The sequence below is a fragment of the Ictalurus furcatus genome, chromosome 21 (assembly GCF_023375685.1).
Source record: "Ictalurus furcatus strain D&B chromosome 21, Billie_1.0, whole genome shotgun sequence".
NCBI lineage: Eukaryota > Metazoa > Chordata > Actinopteri > Siluriformes > Ictaluridae > Ictalurus > Ictalurus furcatus.
The window spans coordinates 9,625,323-9,647,957 of record NC_071275.1 but is presented as its reverse complement, the minus strand read 5'-3'; the positions used below and the strand labels follow the sequence as shown (position 1 = coordinate 9,647,957).

Sequence of the window (22,635 nt, the reverse complement as noted above, 5' to 3'; positions counted from 1 at the left end):
AACTGCAAAAAAGGAACAATTATTTTTTATTAAAACCTCAAAACAAACCAAAACATACAGGGAAAATGTACACCTTTAACTTATACACTTTTATAAACAAAATAAAGTCTATAATCTATATTTACAACAGCTGGGTTTTTTTTCAACAGTAGACCAAATCATAAGTTCTTTTTTTTTCCTTCTAAAATTCTTCAAAAATCTGATTTTACAGGTAAGATACAAACTGTATCAATTCCTATTTTAAATTATATACACAATTCCAGCATGTTTGTTTTATATGCCAGCTAATGATAGACCGTTCTCTTTCTTTCATTCCTCAGTTTCTCTAGTTATTAATTTATTTATTAAAAAAAAAAAAAAGAATCTCATTTCAACTAAAAAAAAATATTTAAAATTAAAGTAAGTATTAAAATGGCAGTAATAACTTTTGAGTAGCTGGCATGGTCATAAGCTGTGAGGTGGAATGATCGTTCAATAAATCAAAAACAGTTACAAACGTTAATGCAAACCCACGCTATATACACAAACTAAACAAAAACGATGGGAATAAAGCGAGGTCGGATGGATTACTGCTCACATATTCCTTTATAAACTTTACTCAGACTGTCCTAATTTATATATATATTTATATATAGGTGCTCCAAAAAAAAAAAAAAAAAAAAAAAATTTTAAAAAGTGCATTTTACATGCCTGTGTGCCTCCTATACTGTAGGACTTAATAATCATTTGAGGTCAATACCAGTCCTAAACAGCAGAGGGCGCAATCAACTGCTGTAAACTCTCAGAAATCATAAAGTACCAAACTGTACTATTCCTTGCAAGAGTGGTAACATCTTTTGTACCTTTAGTATGCATCTAAGGTGTATTTAAGGTGCATAACTTGACCACTAAAATGCTATAAAAGCTAATAAAAAGAAAATTAATGCACCTTCCTCACACACTAAAAAGGCACAAATGATGCCAATTGGTACCATGCCAGCGACAAGGAAAAAAGTACCGTTTGGTACCTTTTTATTTCTGAGAGGGTACACATAAGATTTTGGGTAGAACTCCTGAAGTTAAACTCCTAAGCTCCTGAAGAGTACAAATCTTACTTTAAAAATTTTTTTTAACTGCATTTGTTTATTTTATTATTATTATTTTACATTTCCTTTTCCTTCACAGATAAGCATCTGTAAGAGTTTATCTTTCAGCACTCCAGGCATGGAAAGTACCGCATTCGGCTACGAACAGGAACTCTAACTTAAGGCAGAGGAAATGTTTGCCGGAAAAGCCTCGGTGACATAACAATAGTAAAAAGAGCAAACAACGTTTTTAAACACCGCATATAATTGAAAAATAATCATTTACTTTGTTTTCAGTTGAGTTATCATTTTTATATATATATATATATATATATATATATATATATATATATATATATATATATATATATATATATATATATATATATATGACTGCTGGGAACATTTAAAATGTAGATTAATAATAAATTTTAAAAAAAGAGTACATCTTTTCAGCGTTCACTCATAGAAAAAAAAAATCCAGCTTGGTGTGAGGAGCTAAAAAAAAAACAACGACAAAAAAAAACAACCTAGTACACCATCTCTTTGCCAGCTCTATAGTTTTTTCATCTTCCTTATTAAGTGATTAATGAAACTGATCAATAAGTGATCCAGGGAAGGCAATTTTCTAAATGTCTTACTGTTGCGTTATTTGCGTTATTAAAAGAACTTGTCTGATATAAGTATTAGTAGGCATATATTCAGAAACTGGTTCTGTTCTACCAGTTTGATGTGTGTTTTGGCAGCTTGTAAGATGTACTTGTCAGTAGCCTTAATTGTATCGGTATTTTAGTGGCATTACATGCATGTTTGAGATGCTTAATATTGGTATTGCTCGGATCACGGGCCGTGAGTTTGACACCCCAACACACTGCTCCTCATTCAATACAGAAATTGATGGGCCAAAAAGGAAAGTTAATCAGTCCATACAGGATTTCGCCTTCGAGTTTTTATTTTTCTGATTGTTGTTGGCAACAATGCTTGCTTTTTCTGCTCCCCCCCTACCCCCCACCCAAATTTTGCGACACAACTTGCAGTATTTTTTGTGCTTTTTTTTTGTCTGTATATGGAAAACTACTTGAATTGGCAAAATCACAACTGCATGAAATTCACTATTGCAGTGATGTTTGTTGGTAAATGAGACCTTTTAGCTGTACTCATGTTCGACGCACATGATTGTCCTCACAATACGCATCATATGATGCATCTTGGCGAAAATCTGCGGTGAATTCGAAAAATCGCGAGCTCCTCCAAATATTGCAGAGTTTGCTTGATTTTGCGTTTGTTTCTGCAAGAGCAAAACGCCGAAATCCTGGAGGGACTGCTTATAAGAGCGCCATGTTTGGTCTCCAAGATTTTATCCTTGTAGCTCCAGTGCAAACCTGGAACAAATTTACGTTTGAGGTCAATTATGCAGGTTTAAATTGATTAGTTCACAAATAATGTAAACCTATTGATTGATTTCAGCATGAATTAAAGGAATCATTTGGCCAAAAAATGATTTTCATTTTTGCGTATGTTTCCATTAATGTTAGCTCTGTTAGTCTGGTAGCGCTATTTAATTTAACCTAAACTACAACTGTTAAGCCTGATTTCCCAGAGTTTATCTGCTGCTCATACGCGCAGTTCTTCCTGTGACATCATCTGCATTTTAAAGTCCTTTTCTCTGAAGGAAAAAAAAAGTGCAGTACTTTGACCGACAGCAGCACTGAAGGACTGTCAAACACATCTGTTATTGTTTATTTTAAATAACTAGCATTTTTTAATAAGCCGTCCCTTAACATTGTCATCACGACTGGCATAAAGTCGTCTAGGAAAAGCAAAGATTCACTTCAGGGTGAACTGTGAGCCCTCGACACGTGAAAGCACGTCAACCCAGAAACCCGAACATTTCACCTCACAGCACCCTGCACTCTCGTCCCACCCGTCTGTCAGTCGGTGAGGACAACTAGCTCGCCCTCGCTGCGCTCTCCCGCGTCACTCTCTTCTCCCTCGCTGTACGGTGGTTTGGAACGTGGCCCGTCCGGCTCCTCTGGGCCACGTGGGGCTTGGGGTGGCTCGAGGGAACGAGGGAGGTAGTGCTCCAGAAGGGAAGGGTGCAGAGGCAGGGTCATGGACATGGGTTTGGTGGAGTACGGAGCATCGGCCGTGGAGTAGTGCAGCTGCTGATCTGATTGACTACGAGGTAAATAAGAGGATATCAGCTTTTGGAAACATGACAAGGAAGCCAAGAAATCAGTGATAATTATTTTCATATCAGTCAGATCTTAATTTTATAACATGATACATTCACTTAACCGTAAATACAATATAAGCAGATAAAAATGTACAAACGTCACTATTTAGTAGGTAAATGCAATTGTTGGCAAATTGCTCTGGTATAAAAGGAATAACGTACTTCTGGACGTGATGACATGAAAATGGCATCAATATCACACCAGTCGCTGATTGTTTATTTTGCTTACTTATTTATAAAGGAAAGTGTGGTAACAAGCCAATGCAGTTCTTAAGCAGGTGAGTGAGTAGTATTCTGTGCCAGTCAATTTTCAGCTTGATTTGTTCACCTGGGTGGGTATGAGCTGCGCTGCTCCTGCCTGCGGCTCTTCATCATGGCTTTGTACTCGCCCACACGCAGCCGCCTGCCTTCCACAATGCATGTGCGCTTCGGCCGGGGTTTGTACTTGTAGTCGGGGTAGCGCTCCAGGTGCTGCCTGCTCAGCCTGGCCTGCTCCTCATAGTACGGCTGCTTCTCCTGGTTCGACATGGACTTCCAGCGTGAGCCTACAGGGGGCAAGACAGAGACACAAATAAGAGTCACTCCATGGAAACTGCAGCTGTTCAAATGTATAAAGTTTCACTTTGCAGTGGATATTGTTTAATATGATTAATGCAAGGTGTTACACCTGCGAAAGTAAGCATTTACATTCAAACTCTTCTAATAAAAACAAGGTTTCTATTAATAACAACAATATTTCTCAGTCAGTCAAGCACAAATTATGGTATTTAACGGAATGAAGTTGTTCTTAGAGATTAGGAAGTACTGCAACCTATTAAATGTGTTTCGGGAATATTCCTAGTTTATTTCTGCATCAATATTTGTTGACGTGTATTACACAATCAAATATCTACGTTTACTATATATACGATAAATTTCCCCACATTCATACAACACAAACCAGCTGCCAGGGTTTTATTTAAGTAATTTATAAAAGAATGTTTACTTTTTTTGCATGATGAAAATATCAGGCTACATTTTATATATGCTGTAAGCTTTTTCCTTGTTTTTATTACCCAAGTTTTTAATACCTAATCCACACAGCTTTCCACATACAGATTGCACAACCATCGTCGACCTGATGTTCAGTTTATAACGTGACTAAACATTAATATTTAATTTAGTATTATAAATCATTAGGACATTAAATCATTATTTACTAACTGTTTTTCGCTCCCAAAATGTAACCTACACCTCTCTGTTTCCAAATCATCAATCATGGGTTTTTCTAAACTATAAGTAACGTAAGCGGTTGTTTAGGTCCTAAGAGCCACTACGGGGTGCTGAAAAAACCCCGCAAGATGCATTCCTAGGGTTCCCGGGATAAGGCTCTGGATCCACCGCAACCCTGAACAAGATGAAGCTCTTAGTGAAGATGAACGAATGAGTGCGATGAGTGGCAGTGAACCCATGTTTGATCAGGCTTTGCAGAACTTAAGATTATAGATAAAATCAACATTTTTTAGTTTGTCATTTTATCGTCCTTTTTTTTGGGGGGGGGGGGGTACACTGTGTTACGCAGTGTTATATATATTTATATATATATAAAACTAAAATAACTAATATGCTCTCACCTTAACTTCTAAGAGAGTTATCTTGAAATATTCAAGTTAGCAAACCTTGAGTTCGGTCCTTGAGTTTTTTTAGAGATAAATTCTTTGTTACTTCCGTGTAACTCATGTTTAAGTGGAAACGTTATCTTTTGACCCGTATGCCACATTTTGGTAATGTCAGGGTAAGTGTGAGACGGTTCTTCAAAATTCGTTTGTCTAGAATTTTACCCACCCTCATGTCACAGTTTGGCTTTCACCGACAGACCCATTGTGGTCTGTAGGTAGACTGTTATCTCGTTTAAAGTTTTTTAAAATTTATATTGAGAACACAATGTAGCATCCCAATAATGCTAAACGTTTTAAGCTCTGAAAGTCAACAAGCATTCAAAAATTTCACGTCCGTGACCCCGAAACTGTGTGAATATACTGCACACATGGTGCTTAGATCGTTCTGGCTGCTTTTGAGTAATAACCAATAATGCAAAGTTTAAGTACGTTAAACTGGTAGACGTAGCAGAGGTTCGCCTGTTTGACGGTTTGGTATTATCGCGTAAGCTCTAGAAGAATGTAAAGGCAAGCATGTAGACACTAAGGCATAGAAAAAAAAACACACTAAAGGTGAAGACTGAAGATGACTGGAGTAACAATAGGTGAGTAAACGGTTCAAATGAATCCAATCAGGGTCACAGGCACTGAGTGACTCGGGCAGGCAGGAGGAGATGGAGTGGTGGGGGTGTGGGGGAGGATGTCGTGAGTTTTTCAGACTCTGCACAATGGAAAGGAATGTTAGTGTTTTGTCAGAGGAAGAGGGGTAGGAAGGCAGCTGGAGGAGGAGGGGGTGGATCTGGGTGGTGTTTTCCTGTCGGCCAGGGAAGCCAGGTGGCAGTTCATGCCCCAAGCAGTGCCGCCTTCCAACTTTCTCCGTCACCCCCCTCATGCCCCCCCATCCTCCAGCTCGTTAGTGCCAGGGGCGGTGGTACATGAGATGACCTAAGAATCGGTAAGCAACACCTGGACTGATTGAGGAAACCACCAGGCAACAATGAAGGGCAAGTATTGTGAGGACAAAGATGGTGAGACAAGGTAAGGTGGAGAACAAGAAATAATTAATAAGATAATTAATAGGAAAAAAGCAGGTGAAGATTGAGCAAGTTAGAGGTTAACACTGTGCACACACAAAAAAGCAAAGGTGACTGAACAATCGAGCAAGGTTTTTTTTTCCCCCCTCACCCAGGATCTTGCTGATGCTTGAGTTATGCATATCAGGAAAGGCTTGTAGGATGCGCCGGCGTTCGTCCTTAGCCCACACCATGAAGGCGTTCATGGGTCTCTTGATGTGACCGGAAGAGGTGCTCCGGCTGTCGCTGTAACCCCCGACTCCAGAGATCATCTGTCCTATAGTACACCATGTGACAAAAGTATAAAGGCATGTGTTTTTTGTCTTTTTTTAAATTAAGGAAACAAATAATCAAGGGCGAGCCTTTAATTATCATTCTTTCGTCTGTTATAAATTCCAAAGTAAATAATGATAGCCTGCTGTGATGCAATTAGAGCAAAATATGCTAATTGTCACATGTGCTCCAGGCATAAGGAAGTTCTTGCGTTAAAATGGTCGAGCGTGCTTTCGAATCCAAAACACCAATTACAAAAAGGACAGTAGTACCTTCGGAGTCGCTGCTGAGATGCTCGTCGTTCGTCCGTACGGACTGTCCGTCCTCCGCACGGTCGGCACGGAGTATGCGGTCAGCTCGGGACGCTTCCTTATAATCGCTCTGTGCACAATGCAAACAAAACAAACGCGTTTATACAGCGAATGCCGTCAAATAATGCCGACCCAACCCGGTGACGCCCATCCCAAAAACAAGGCGTGAAGAAATTGACAAAAATAATAAACCTCTAAATAATCTAAGCGCTTCTCTATAGGTGACTAAACATATACTTATCATCAGGGTGTCATTATAATAAGAACACAAAAAACAAGTTTGAAGAAGGTCTGAAAGGTGACAGGCATTTAAAAACAGGTTCGTGAGGAATGCATAACAACCTGCATTCATGACAGATAAAGGGCAAATTATCGTACCATCCTGCAGGTTAAAGCTGAAAATACTGGAAAAACTAAAGTGACTTGTTGACAAGTGCTCTTCAGAAGTCACGGTCACACCAAGAAAATTAAACTTACAATAAGAAAGGGATGAAACCATTTGAAGAACAGCTGTTCCCCTAAACGCTGCCCCAGTTCAAGTGACTTGGTGTAAATCTATACTTGACCCTGAACGCGTTCTCAGATGTCACGGAGTTTCGCGGTGACAAACGGCATGCCCAGGTGCCACCGATCAGCCTCGTCGGAGAGAGCTGAAGTGGAGTGTGTAAATATGTGTGTGTGTGTGTGTGTGTGTGTGTGTGTGTGTGTGTGAGAGACAGTGTTCGGTGCTTGCTGCTTTAAGACATTGACTCACCAGCCTTGTGCTGCTGTCCCTCTCTCGGCTCGCTGGACCTTGGCCTCCTCGCAACAGCTGCTGGGCTTCGTGGATGGTTTGGCTCACAATATCCCCCTCTCCCAAAAAGCCTAGGGAAGGAGACAAGACAAAGACAGAGAGAGATTTACACGCGATCATTTATCCTCTCCACTCCTTCCGTCTAACACCTAAGGAACTTGGCTCTCTTCCAAGCTCATGGTCTTTAAAAAAGAAAAAAAAGAAAAGAAGCTAGGCTGCATTTCAAAGGCCTGATCCGCAGGGCACGCCCAAGGGGACTAACGCATTTTCTTGTTTAGATCAGGAAGCTTTGGAGGTGATGACAATTGTCAACAATGTCTCGATTTCAGTACGACAACAGCTAAGAGAAGAAGAAGAGAAGGAGTTACTCTTCTATAGACTCAGGGAAACACCCATGAGTACGTCATTATAAATCAATTAAAAATAATCAACATAAAATAAACATATCGTTTATTATGGCATTTTGTTTCGAGGCGTCATCAACCCCCCCACATTAAAAATGCCATATACATGAATATGTCTTTTTTGTTGCTGCTTTGTGAATGAACACAATGAGTCTGGATTTGAATTGCAAAAACGTTCAGCAATTTATTTCACAGCAGCCAAACTTATAAGCCAAAATATAGGCTTACTATATATCTTATATAATGGCCATATGTTCATCATGAACACCAGTCACGTCAGCTAGCTACAACTAAGTCGTGGGTTCCATGTCTTCGTCTTTTAATAATTAGCATCCGGCAGCGAGCTTATTTAGCGACACGACGAGCTGAGATCATACGCAACGATACCTTAAATCGGGTTGAAAGTCTTGATGGCGTGTAAACGATGCTGACCGGAACACCGATCTTCATATTAATAAAAACCAGCCGTTACGAGTTGAAGTTAACAGGTTCTACATTTTGCTCGGTCACGGATGAAATGGGATAACTTACAAAAGAAGTCAAAATAAATAAATAAATAAATAAATAAATAAGCAAACAAATAAATAAATAACAGAAGCAGAAAGTCGATACGAAAAATGAGCGACTCAAACTGGTTTTTAGATCAACGCAGCTCGTAATGCAGTCAATGGCTGAATCGATTCCAGCGACAGTGAGGAGCAATAGGGCGAATGTATTGATCGTGTAAAGTCTGTTGACTACAGAACGGTGAAAAGTTGTACAGCGCTTTATCACTGATTGTGCGTCTGAGACACTTTGCTTTGCTGTTTTTGCGGAGGCAGGATGATAAGAAAATGTAAAATAGGCATTCGGCAGGAAACCATGAGGGAAAAACCTTGCGGCTAAACGTAGGCATACTACGTATACTAATATTCCCATATTTTATATACACCAAGTTCATGGTTTATTACGTCCACCTACGATACAGGCATACTTTGTAGTATTAAAGTTATTGTACTTACTGACTGTAGTCCAACTGTTACCATGTACGTTTTTCTTTCAACCGTTTTATTCATCCTTCGACTACTCAACATTTTCTCATTATCTAGTGTAGAATTCACGCCAAACCCAAAGCGTAGCGACCTACAAATATGCTGAAAAGACGAAAGCCAACGAAGACCAAAGAGAGGACGTGTATGAGAGCTTATTTAATCTGTTCTTTGACATAACAGATGTATTCACTTGTACTAGCTGACCGCTAATTCAAAACGGTAGTAGACTAATCATCGTTTCCATAGCCGATGAGTGCGGTAGAGTTCATGCAAAGGAATATCAAAGTGAAAGTGTTCCATCAAAGCAAAAAGGAAGACATACATTTTGTCCCAGCGTAGTCTTATACAGTGACTATAGAATTTCCTTACCATCACTGGTTTTTCCACCACCCAGACTAGCTAACATCACCACAGTGGCAATCTGTGACTATATTAAATCACCTAATAGCGCAGTGATCACCAACCCAGTTCCTGAAGATCTAACTTCCTCAAGACTTTCGCTCCAACCATAATCGTGCTCGCCCGACCATCTAAATCATTGCCTTAAGACAGTGGTTCCCAAACTTTTCCAGGGCAAGGCCCCCCAAATGGCATTAACATTTGACCGAGGCCCCCCTTTTGCAAGATGTCTTTAAAACACATTAAAAATACAGACTTCTGAATATATCTCCATTTTTTTTTACTAATAATTACATCTTACATCTTTACATTACATTAGATTAGGAATTGATTGTGTGTGTGTGGTTGTCTGAGAGTGAGAAAGAGAAAATCATGTGTTTATTTATTTTTCACACCAAATTGTTGAGGCCCCCCGGGCGCCCCCGGTGGCCCTCACTTTGAAAACCACTGCCTTAAGACATTCTTGCTCAGCTAAAACGAGCGTGTTAGATCTTGGTTGGAGATGAAACCAGCAGGAAGGTAAGTCTCTAGGAAGAGAATCGGTGACCACTGTAATAGTGCATAACAGGTTCTGAAAGCTCTTCTTCTTCCTCCTTAAATTACTTCTTAGAATCTACTTTAAGAGCTGGTTATTAGTGTTCGAATTTGAGTTCGAGACCCCTGGATTCATGGAAAGGGAGCACCACTGAGAATAGGCGATCAAAAATATCCACCCAACCTTGGTGCCGTGGTCATAACCTCACACAGATGAGTGTACCTGATACACTCATATCACTGTCGCACATTACCAAACAGTGCACTGTAGCACTCGGTAATGTACACCGAGTGAACAAGAGGTTCACCAATCGGTGGGTCTGCTAAACCCTGTGGTACATCAGTATACACACTGAATGAATGTGCATATCATCACACACCCAGGCTAAGAGCAGGTCGAGGGGAGCTGTGCTGTAGATCTCTAGCCCTGTAGGTGGACTGAAGGTGGGAAGAGGGAAGATCCAGACTCTGGGGGCTCTTGGGTTTGGATGTGAGGTTCAATGGCTGACTGCTTTCCTGTAACAACAAGAAAATATAAGATTCACAAAATGAAAAATAGGAAATGATGCTGTAAAGCTGAGAAGAAAAGGAAAAGAAATATGTACCTGTCGAAAGACTGTACCACCGGATCTTTCGATAGGGGTGGAGTGATGGTTTGGGAGAAGCTGCATGGGATATTCCACTGAAAACATAAAAAAAGATGCATCCATCATGAAAACTAATTAACTGGCATGATTACTGGCTAAATATAGTTCAAAGACTTTTTAAAGTATTTCCTTGATGAAATGAGGGGGAAAAAAGCAGGAGAATGGTTCTTTGAGGGTTCTTTGAGGGTTCCTTGAGGGTCCCCCACCAAAACCATTAACTCATTGACTAACCTAGCAGTCATGTTTCTAACCCCAAGCGCTGAACTTGGACAAAACAACAACAAAACACAACACGTTAAAAAACACAGCCACTTCTTTTCTCCTATTGTGCTCCTTTCTTTTGAGTCACTTTTGCCTTAAGGGAACATACAGTACTTTTGAGCTATAGCATGTCCATGGCTTTCCACAACCAGCAGCAGCACACACTTCAAATAAAAGGACGAGTCGGAGCTTCTGCCGAGGCCTGCGCACAGTCTGCGCACCGAGAAGCAATTCAACTCCTCTGACCTCTAGTCGAGCTTCTCGTGTTTACACAAGAGGAACAAAAGCGGGAACACCAGCGTTGAGGCATTCATTCGCACAATTACTGCTTTTATTTACAAATTAAACCTTGAGATTAAGGGAAGAGGAAAGAAAAAGGGAAAATCAAAAACCAAGATGCACTGAGGTCAGAAACTCTGAGGTTTCTGAGAATTTTATTCAGCTGAAAATTGACTATGACCCAGGTGTCATCGTTTTAAAAAAAAAAATTTTTAACTCATTGTGCATTGCGACACACTAACAAAAGACAAAATCACACTCAGTAACCTTGGCCCACAAAAGACCAGATCAAACAAAAACAAACTAAAAAAAAAAAAACTTTCAAAAGGTGTGGAGGTTGTTAATATTTGAAATCATTCGGTTAGATCTCTTAGACAGAAAGCATTTGATCGATGTGAGAAGATCACGCCACTGAACCCGGTTCCTCCACTCGTGGTGTAAAAGCTAACAGTTACACAATACGGAGCTGACGTCCAATGCGACAGAATGCCAGGATTCGAGAAACAAAACACTCCATTTATTGAGTGATAAAGGAAGGAAGGAAGAAAGAAAGAAAGAGAAAGAATTTAGCACAGGCAGAAAGAAAGGAACAAAGAAAAACGCAATTACGAAAACAAGAACACGAGAGGGAAAAAAAATGACGCAAGTACAAGAAAGAACGCAAGTACAAACGTAAAGAAGGATGTAAAGAAAAGATGCGTGAAAGAACATAACATGAAGGAAAGAGAGATGAAAAGAACTGAAAGAAAGAAGAAGGAGCAAAACCTCGAATTAAAGGACAAAGGCGAAAGAAACCAAAAAAAAAACCAGCAACAAACAACATAAGAATAAAGACGGATGGAAAGAAAAAACAAAGAAACAATTATGTTTAGTTACTGTATATGAACGTAGTTGAACTACAGTGACATGCAACTCAACCTACAGACCTCGATTAAATGCGAATCTTCAGACTTCTTCACTTTCTCTCGATTTAGCACAAACGAGGTATCTATTGCAGAGCTTTCCTCACACCTTCAGACCACACGCCTGCTTCTACCAAACAATCTCCCTCTGCTCGCTGCTGGTAGAAGTTTCAATGAAGTTATGTTTGGTAAACACGGAGATCCTAACAGCAAATTAAAACTCAAGTCCTCGGCTGATTGGCTAAAACATGTTGCTTCGCTGAACTTCTGTAACCACGTCGCGAGCCAGAAGAACTTTGACAAGAAAAAGTCTGAACTTCAGAAGGCATGCATGTCTGGCAAGTACGTTTCGAAAATGTTCTAAAATGAAAGAATAATTGTTGCGTAACAATGGTGTGGTGTTTTACAATGCTACAGCACTGCAGCAGATTAGGTCACTCATGAAAAACAACAACAACAAACACCACCCCATGTTTGTCATCCTTATCTTTAACATACAACCTCGACTATTAGTATTAACGTTACCTAGCTAGCTAAAGTTGAGATGTTTTGGCCAGCTGAGAAAATGAACAGAAAGCAACAGCAAATAGCATTCTGCTACTAAGCTTAACATTTCTGAATACAAAAGATTAGTACGCAAAATATTTCACATGTTTCACACATAGCATTAGGACAGAGACAGCGTAGGGCAGAGATACTATATATTAATGCATCTTCGCATTTAAAAATATAATAATAATAAAAATCTTGCTTGTGATATTACAGTACAGAGTGGAGGAGGGAGGAGGTGAAGTGAGAGAGAGCAGGATGGAGAAACCACATATGCAGAAATGGGGAAACTGCACCACAAAAAAAACCCAAACAACAACAACAACACTACTGAGCAAAACACCAGGTAGGAGGTTTAGAGGTCAAGACAAAATATCCCAAACTCAAAGAAGTAAGAAGTCTGGTAAGTATCCATTGGACTTCCTTTTCATTTTCATTACATACTGTATGTTTCAGAGAAACCTCACTTGTGTTGTTCTTGTTTTGGGTTTCTCACATTTTGTATCCTACCGCATCAGCTAACGATGCATAGTTCTTGGTGTAAAAACATGTATACTGTACAAACACACATGCACACACACACAGGTATTTTTATTTCCTCATTGTTAGCGATCTCTAATCGCCCTTTATCGGTATGAAGAGCGTATGATTACAAGGATACGTTTAAACGTGCTCCGAGACACTCACCTGGCTTGCAGGGAATGGGCTGAAGCGGGAGCCCCATCTGCGTATCGGAGGACACGGACAGTGGCTGTGTATTCGGGTGGAAAGCAGGGATCATCACGTAGGGCAGATTCACCTGCTGAGGCAAAATGTTCAAAGGGTACACGGTCACTCTAGTAGAACAGATCTACACTACTTCTTTACACTTACTAAAACAGATTGTGATTTACGGTGGATTGGTGAGGCTTCACCTGGATCTGCTGCTGCAGGAGGTTGATCTTGTGCTGCTGTTGGATCAGCTGCTGCTGCTGTTTAGCAATCTGATACACACACACACACACACACGAGAACATCTGTCACTCAAAGCAAAATATTCCTGGACTAGGCAAGGAGATGATTTACAAATACATTATTTGGTGTGAACAGATACATATACAGATACAGAGGTTCACAGAACATCTGGTTGAGACTAGAAGTGACTGTGATCCTGTGGGATGCAACAAAAAGCCCAGGGTTTTTACTTCCATGCTGGTGTGAGTGAGCGTTTGGATACGAACACCAGCTCTGCCCGATACATTCACAGCATTCATTCGTTCATTCATCCTTAGTAACTGCCTGGTCAGGGTCGCTGTGGTTTAAAATGAGGCCACTAAATGTGTTTACATTTTCAGCTGAAGCTAATTATGAACTGGAGTGATGTAGCCAGAACACACACACACACATCATACTGACACCTCTGTCATTTCTACAGCTGGGGTTTTCCCCAGTTGTTTTTTTTCTTTTCCAGTGTTTCAGAGGAAGTGGTAGTAGGGTTCAAATTTAATTATTAAAAAAAAACTTCTCACACCCACTTTGGGTTTCAATGCAAATACAGGTTACAGATACGGAAGTGAATACTTGGTGTGGTAAACAGATACTGATATTCTGAACACTAAACAGATATGGTGTTGCACCACGATTGGGCACCGATCTAGAATTAAGCAGCTTGAAGCAGTTTGTTTGCTTCTTTTATATACTTTGATGTCTTTGATCATGCCATGATCATTGTAGATGAGAGGGGGTACAGAGGAGGCAACACACCCACACACACACACCTCTTCTCTATCCTCCACTGCCATTTATTCGTTCTCTGTTCATCTCCTCACCTGTTCCTGCTGCTGTCGGGCCAGCTCCATCTGCTGCTGCTGTTTCTCCAGGAGCAGGGCGGCCATGTTCCTCTGCTCCGAGTGTGCTCCCAGCAACTGCTCCCTCAGCCCAGACAACTGGTTAATCATCAGCAACAGCTGAAGCTCCTTCTCAGCCAGGCTTTCTGGAGTGCCTACACACAAACACACACATTTCAAATGTTCAGCTCAAGAGTAGGATAAACAACGACAAAACAAAACTTGAGAATGAAAATCACAGGATATTTTCCACAAATTTTAATTCCTTCCTGTATGATTGTAATTCCAGCATAATATACCGGCACGACATGCGTCACTATGACGCGCGTTGGACAGCAAGTAAAAACCTGAAACAGTTTTGTTTACCTTTTACGTTGGCAGTGCCTTGGAATCCCTTTCCCAAGATCTTCTCTCTCCAGTCTGCGTTCAGGATTTTCTCAATTGTCGGCAGCACTGAGGATCAAAAACATATTTTAAGATTAACCGAATGGCTTCTTTAGTTTTGCACTGGAGCTATGATATGAATTTCGAGAACGTGTAACGAAGGTTCAGAGCTCTGCATACTTAAATCATCGTGCACTTAATTCAAAGACATTTTTTTACATAAAGAATTTCCGAAAAATAGCATGATGAATAGGTAGAGTTATTAGATTGGAATGACACACTGGTGAACAATTACTGTACGATTTCACGCTCACAAACTGGAAGGAAGCCAGAAGATGTTGATTGGTGTATTGCTGTTGATGCCAAACTAGATAGAAAATTATAACCTTCCCTTACTTTTGTAGTAGCATGGTAACTTCTTTATTGCAAGAATACAGGAGCAACCTTCAGTCGACAAACATGTCTTGGATGATCGTGTGGGTTAATCATGTGGTAAAAGCATGTCTTAACTCTGTAAAGGAGCTTGTTACTTGCGTGAAATACAGTATGATGGACTATCTACCATGACTTACAAGCATTTCGGACAGAACTTTTCAAAAGGGAACCTTTTCTCACTAGTTCAAACTCTGTGTCTCTTGACCTGACTTGAACACAAACAGACCACTTGATTCCATAAGTGGCTGAAAGCTGAGAGAGACAATTGGGCTTCATTTTAACTCCAAATGTCGAGATTTGTCAAAATGCTAATACTAGACCATGGTTCATTGCATTTGAAACAATGCACTTTTTCGTTAGGAAGTTAAGAACTAGTAAAGACTTAAAGGTAGAACTCACCTTCGCTGACATTCGGCTGGGCTTCGGGCCTGCTGCTGGTCCTGTTCAGCACATCATGACTGCTGGGACTAAGTGTGTGTGCTTGCTCTTTGCTTGGTGAACTTGCCTGTGTATATAAAGGGTGTTCACTTTACACTAATGTCTACATGGTTGAACTGGGAATGTACAAGTTCATGAAAATTATTTTTGCTGCAGGGTAAATACGCGGCGTCACACTAGCATACATACAGTACATTCTGATTATATAAAACACATTATTTACACAAACTTGGGAGCATAATTTACTATGCAATTTTGCTGTGTGAATAATACAAGTTGAGCTATTAGGGTGGTGTGATTCGTTAATAATGGGGTTGAGCAGTGATATGCAGTAGAAATCACATCTTTAAGGTGCAGCTTGTAATGTCTACTTCATGCATCCTATTTGTTTGGTTCTGGCCTGGAAATACACAAATTACAATTAGTAATACATAGTTCTAGCACAAGTGGTGGGGTTGGTAGCCTTAGGCCACCTGAAAGGTTAATGCCTTCCCACTATAGATCATTTTTGCTCTGTAGGGTACCCTTATAGGACCCCAGGTCTACTCAGGGATCTTAGAATCAACCCCACCACTAGGGGATTGATTTTGTGGAAGGGAAAGGCATGAACGAGTGTTTTCTAGATTTCAAGGATCTATCCATCCCTCCATCCATTCCATACCTCTCATCCTACTCAGAGTCATGGGGAGCCTGGAGAGAATCCCAGGGAACTTGGGGCACAAGGCGTCGGACCCCCTGGACGGGGAGCCAACCCATCACAGGGCACAATCATACACACATTCACACACTACGGACAATTTGGAAATGCCAATCAGCCTATAACATGTCTTTGGACTGGGGGAGGAAACCGGAGTATCCAGAGGAAGCACCGGGAGAACATGCAAACGCCAGGCACACAGGGTGGAGGTGGGATTTAAACCCCCCAACCCTGGAGGTGTGAGGCAAACTTGCTAACTGCTTAGCCACTGTGCCCCCAGAGGGATTTACTCTTTGCAAACTGCTCTATTATATACATTCAGGTTTACAGACACACTGTACCATAAGCATCATCCTTACCAAAGGGGACTGTGTGCTGCGAATGCTCAACTTCTCAGGATCACCTCGTTCAGCTATCAGCCGTAATGACCGTTGGCATGAAGGCGAAGACTCCCTGACTCCGCCTCCTTCTCCAGGTGCTTCCTCCAACTTGATTCCGATGCCCACCATGGTCACGTTACCACTAGCATGGGGTTGTATCGCAGGAGGACTGGGCTCACACATTCTGTGAAAGCAATGACATCTTATCACTTACAATGATCCAGAACCCTGGATTCATTTCTAAAGTAAGCAATTCCTGTTTGCGATATCAGGATGAGGAATCTCTAATCTGGGCACTCCGCTACCATTCTTCGGTTATCTGACAGAGCAGGAAGGCCCAGACCAACAGCTGACTGCTTTGCATGAGTAACAGAAGGGCTTTGTGAGCACCACACACAGGCCAGCCCATTCAATCGCTTTTCAACAAAGCCCAGAATACGGTAGCACTTCTTGTGGAACTCCAGGGCTTCAGAGCACTCGTGGTTGTAAGCAGGAAGGGGGGTTTGTGTATGTATGTATGTATGTAAGTGTGTATGTGTGCATGTGTGGATATACACTTCTCAAGGACCCGAGTCTATCAACACAGCGGCAAAAGACAGATGGAAGACTCATGTTCTCCCTAGACCTCGTCTCAAGTGGCAAACCAAGCCCATGTGCGATGAAAGATGAAAGCAAGAGAAAGACGAGGACGGATAAAACAAGAAAGAACAAGACATTATTGTAAAAGTGGCTTAACTCTGGAACATCTCTCCAGCCACTGTAGTTTTTTTTAGTAAGGCAAAATAAATAAATAAATAAATGTGTGCACTTTGTACATATTGTACAAGGCCTATTGTTGCATAGACGGTACAAAGGAAGTATGAACAATGGGAAGGAGATCGACAAAAGCAATAAGCTGGGAATGCAGCAGGGTAACAATGCCGCTACGATGTGCCAAAAGGCTGTGGCTGCGGAAAGAAAAATAAACAAAAAAAATGCGGAAGACTAGCAAAGCTGCCAAAGGCAACAGTTCCTCTTTCAATTTTCTTTGACTTTGCCAACACAAAGCCACCTATGAATTCACACTACACAAGCTCTCGGATACTCAGAAGAGCGTAGTAATATTTGAGACGTAAAAAAGGTGGCTGTGTGGAGACAATTGATAATTGCCAGGTAGGGCTGAAGTTGCCTAAAGGAAGGGCGCAATGAAGAGACCTTTAGCTCTTCTCTGTACGAATCCGTCCGGCATTGTATAGAGAAAAGAAATGGATACCAAGTGACAATGACAGAAGTACAAAAGAGTGTTGGGGGTTCATTAAAACTGTGCAACTCTTATCAAGTTTTATAAAAGTCACAACAACCATGCACCAATCCAACTTGTTCACGCTGGGTATCAGCTGGTGTGTGACACTGATACTTACATCCTCTCACTAACCAAGTCAACTGTCTGCAAGTTATGCAAAAGAGCTTTGGCGTTGTATCTTGTTTGGGTGTCAAATAAAACCTGATACTGATCTACGATTTTAGACCAGTACTGGCTCTTTAAACCAGTACATCCCTAACCTAACCTAATGATTGACTTCTTCTTCCAAGGTCTGTAGGACACAGACTCCCCTTCTCCCTTCTTACCCATTGAACACATCTCTCTTAACTAAATCCCATCACTGGGTCTATTACAGAGAAGTATACACTACTATTAAGTTGATGGTCTGCAAGGGGAGCGCAGACTCGTCAGCTTATTCTGCGTGCACTTACAGATAAAGAGGTTAAAGAACTGTGGTTTTATTTATAGGAGTTAAAACTGTTAATGATGCCGGAATTAACGATGAGTATGGAGGATAAAGCTCTTTTTAAGTCCCAGCTCCAACGCAAGTGCAAAGTCGTGCTTGCAACAGGTGGAAGGTTGGCTTCCCTGGCAGATAAGATTGACAGGTGGTTGACTGACAGTTATGCAGATAATGAAAAAAAAATTGACTATCCACAGGCCTAACTACAAACACACAGGGATTACCCCTTCAAATTTGGATGTTGTAGTGCTTTAAAGTTCAGTATTTGTTTCTGGCAAAGCACGATTGGGTACTCAACAGTTTATAACACTCCTGATGTGCAAAACAGTAACAACAATATCTATATCATTAACCGAACAACCACCATTGACAGATTTTTGAAAGACTGAGATGCTAGATGGGCTTACACTTTTTAGGATTTATTCCTAAAGTTAATGGACTGACTGACTTGAAGTCTTCATACATGATTTGTTTTTTGGTTGTTGTTGTTTTTATAAAACAACACCCCAAATATAACTAAAATTGCTTGCTCCATCTTGACCGATGAGCTGTCCCAAATGAGACATGACAATTTTCATCTTACCTGTTGTTTGGTTGAGGAGTCATTTCTCTACATCGCTATAGAAGTGCTTTCTGAAGTCTTATTCTTTGTCCAAGAATGGATATTATTGTATTATTAGTATGTCAAAATAGTACACTGCCTACAGCAGTCTCGTACACTACAACGTAACTACAATACAGTTTGGAACTCAGCCTCGGCTGAGTCGCCTCCGATATCGAGTGCTTTCCATACGCACGACAAAATAATAAATGCCTCAGGTCGTCTAACAAGTTGCAGCACATTAGTTCAACCAGCTAACTAACATCGTGCCCCAGACGCCACAGATGCAAATATCACATTGCTCCCTCTGCCTCCTTCCCTCCGAAAGGTTCCACGGTGGTTAATTTCCTCATTATGACAAGTTATTTTTGAAAAAGTCCAAACAATAACCGAGAGGAGTGCCAGGAAAACGCCTGAGCTCGAGGAGAAGTTAGTGTCCAACACATGAAAGACAACCACAGCGCTTGTAGTAACATGAATGACACGATGCCTGTTTGAACTTGCTGTCTGCGAGCAAGACAGTACTCTTCCTTTTCATTTTTTTTTTTTTTTTTTTTTTAAATCTCTCTAATATGGCATGCACAATATAATCCTGACATGTTGCTTGTGGCACATATTGTTGAGTAACAGTTTGGCACTGTCAGAATAAACACCCGCGTAGAAACGCAATCGTAATTAAAAGATGATGATTTTTATCTCGTCTTTCAGATCGCGTTCAGATTCATTCATTTTGAAGATTTTTAAATAAATAAGCAAATAAATAAATAAATAACTTCAAAGCGAACTAGGCAGAATATAATTCAATGCTGATACATGTACATATACGTATACAAACTGAAAGATGCAACTAAACACGAGTATCAGAGCACGTACTCCAGCTCTGGAACGTTCAGCGACTGAAAACCGAACCATAAACTGTACCACTTCTCTGCTCTAACACACCTGAAACTAACCTAGTGATTTGAATGAGGTGCCTTAGAGCACGCAACAACACTAAACCATGTTGCTCAGACCCCCACGGTCACAGCTGTTCACTCCTCGTTCAGAAACTTCGAGTCCCTGTGCATGCTTTACCAAGCGTAAGCCCACACAGCTGTTGCATACCAAGAGTCGGAGGTTCCCAAACTCCTCTTGTACACTCACAAATGCACTCCAACAACAACAACAACAACAACAACAACAACAACAACAACGTGAACCCTGAGCAGTGTCCCTGACCTGCAAAGAGTATGCATACACCAACCTCAAGAATTCCCCGTCAGCCCTCATCACCCAAGACTCGTGTCTCGAGTGCAGTGCCGTTTGCCAGCGTGGGAAAGCAGTGAAGCATGTCATGGCACAGCTGCCGAGGTTCTCTGTGACCCGAGCGCTCGGTGACCTCCTCGGAATGGAAAAAACGCTCTTCTTGCTTTTTGGGCTATCCCTGGCTCTGTCTGGGACTCTGCCTCTGCCTCTACCTCTGCATGACACAGTGCAGCCACAAAAGCGTGCCTTTATCCAAAGCAAACAGTGGTATTTGCATGATAGGACAGCCTTCTCAATAATTACAGATAGTTATTGAGGGTAGTAGTACAAACAATACGAAATTTGTAAATGGGTATGAATGGGAATTTTTTATTTTATTTTTTTTTATGTGGTGTGGTGACTGATACTGATTTAAAAATATTTTGTCATTTAGTCAAATATTAAATCAGTTTCTGATTTAAATCAATTTCTGAAACTAATTTCTGAAAAAGTAGAGTGAAATCTAATCTAATACTGCGTATTACAAAGCAGAACAAAATGCAATATATGCGCAATAAACAAGGATGCAGTTTGTATAACTCACTTAGCTCTTTATTTATGCTGTTTAACGCTGCAGTCACTTTTAATGAGGGGAAAAAAGTAAGTGTCTCCCTGGTTATTTAAACAAATTTCATTTTCTCCTCAACAAATAAAATGCAAACCGATTACAAACAAACAACGACAGTATTCAAGTGGCAAATATAGAAATTAAAAAAAGTCACGACTGTCATGGATGCTATTTGTCTGTTTATCCACAATCAGTCATGCGTAACGCTGCTCACAGTTCAAATGTGTCAACCACTTTTTCTTTTTTTTTTAATAACTGCATAAAAAACATTCAAGCCACCTCTACAAATGAAACATCCTACTATGTGAAGGAAATCAGGTTGCCATTATTCAACCGTGTTGCACAATGGGGGAGAGAGAGAGTAGAGACTCTTTATTCTTTATACTCCAGGTCATAATGGTCCTTTAATATGGATTTTCCACTTCCCTGCCAGGGACAGCCCCTGCTCAGTCCCCTCCACACAGGTATGGGTCTTTGGATGTTTTGAATAAAGGAAGGGGGGGAAAAAAACAAATGCAAATCGACAAGGATCCAAGAGGAGACAAAACTCCAAGAGACAGTTTGCCTTGTATGTAAAAAAAAAATATATATATATATATATATATATATCTATATATATATATATATATATATATATATATATATATATATATATATATATATAAAACAATATTTGCAACTCCTTTCACAGGCTGAATAAATAACACACACTACCAGGTAAAGTCCACAATAAACAGTCTACACAGGCGGATTAGATGTACACAAACGTTGAAGACATCATTAATAATCATATGTAGAGCTTAGCAAATCAGCATTTGCGCTGCCATCTTAAACAGTGGCCTTCAATATTTATCTTCGAACAAAAGCTGGATCACATCATCAGGCCTGTGTCTTTTAAGAGCCTGAAAAGGGGCGGGGGGTCTCCTAAATAAGATGTCTTAATAGGATGATGACACAAGCGTGGATTGGAAACACACACACACACACACAAAATGGGGAAAGGAGAAAGGCATGCGCTGCTGCTGGGGCTTTTTCTCCCCCACTCTTCCTTCTGCTTTAAAGAAATGGAGGTTAAAAAGCGCACTCTTTCATCGTAGCTCTCCGGGCCTGAAACAGTCCGGTTATTGTGCCACCGAGCGAAAGGCTAGTGTGGCATTTATCTGAGACACAAGAGGAGGATGGGGAGAGGGGGGCAGTGAATGAGGGGGAAGGCACACACAAACACACTCCGAATAAAGAAACATAACAAGAGAAGAGGAATAAAGGATGTTTGTGAAGGGCCCCCTTTCACGCAAAAAAAAAAAAAAAAAAAGCCTCACAAAACCAGCTCTCCAATTTGCCAATTTCCTTCAGGCGAAGTAAGGGGGGATATTAAAAATGTACTGTTTTCTAAACCAGGCGCACTTTTATGTCCCATTCTGCTCTACATGCACTTTTGCATTGTGAATGTGTGTGTGTGCGCGCACGCATGTATGTGTGTTTGTTTGAGAATTGGTTTCAAGAACACATCACTACACTTCTAGCTTCATAATATTCGGCCCGCCGCTTGCGCGCCCTTGAACCACAGGATAAACAGAGATCTTTAAGATGCCAGGGCCACGCATATGTGGTGTTGCCATGGCGACCCGGCCATCCTCTTTTGTGTGGCGAGGAACACAACAGGTAATTCTGAGCAACTGCTGGTCCCATTATTGAACCCACTGTCGAGTGCGGCTCACAGAAAAAGAAAAAAAGAAAGAAAGAAAAAAAAAAAAAACACACACACACACACACACACACACACACACACACACACACACACACAAAAAAACACGGGGCGTGACCTCATGGCAGCATCCAGATTTAAAAATAGCAAGTTAAGTT

General features: G+C 40.7%; 1 protein-coding gene across 6 annotated transcripts in view; it reads right to left on the bottom strand.

Moving 5' to 3' along the window:
- Positions 1 to 1,467: 1,467 nt before the first annotated feature.
- The window catches only part of LOC128625005 (transcription factor SOX-13-like), a 33,219-nt gene continuing 12,051 nt past the window's right edge, over positions 1,468 to 22,635 (bottom strand). For 2 of the 6 annotated variants that reach the window (XM_053652990.1, XM_053652991.1), the window contains 13 exons: positions 16,533 to 16,737; positions 15,438 to 15,543; positions 14,586 to 14,672; positions 14,202 to 14,374; positions 13,287 to 13,376; positions 13,081 to 13,192; positions 10,361 to 10,437; positions 10,136 to 10,271; positions 7,349 to 7,458; positions 6,556 to 6,664; positions 6,123 to 6,287; positions 3,629 to 3,845; positions 1,468 to 3,242 (listed from right to left, as the gene is read on the bottom strand). In XM_053652990.1, the coding sequence (XP_053508965.1) occupies positions 2,996 to 3,242; positions 3,629 to 3,845; positions 6,123 to 6,287; positions 6,556 to 6,664; positions 7,349 to 7,458; positions 10,136 to 10,271; positions 10,361 to 10,437; positions 13,081 to 13,192; positions 13,287 to 13,376; positions 14,202 to 14,374; positions 14,586 to 14,672; positions 15,438 to 15,543; positions 16,533 to 16,736 (1,833 nt within the window). In that variant the 5' untranslated portion in view covers position 16,737 and the 3' untranslated portion in view covers positions 1,468 to 2,995. Of the gene's footprint in view, positions 3,243 to 3,628; positions 3,846 to 6,122; positions 6,288 to 6,555; positions 6,665 to 7,348; positions 7,459 to 10,135; positions 10,272 to 10,360; positions 10,438 to 13,080; positions 13,196 to 13,286; positions 13,377 to 14,201; positions 14,375 to 14,585; positions 14,673 to 15,437; positions 15,544 to 16,532; positions 16,738 to 18,902; positions 20,069 to 20,163; positions 20,743 to 22,635 lie in introns of those variants that run through there. The other 4 variants (XM_053652985.1, XM_053652987.1, XM_053652988.1 and 1 more) reach the window with 4 other exon arrangements.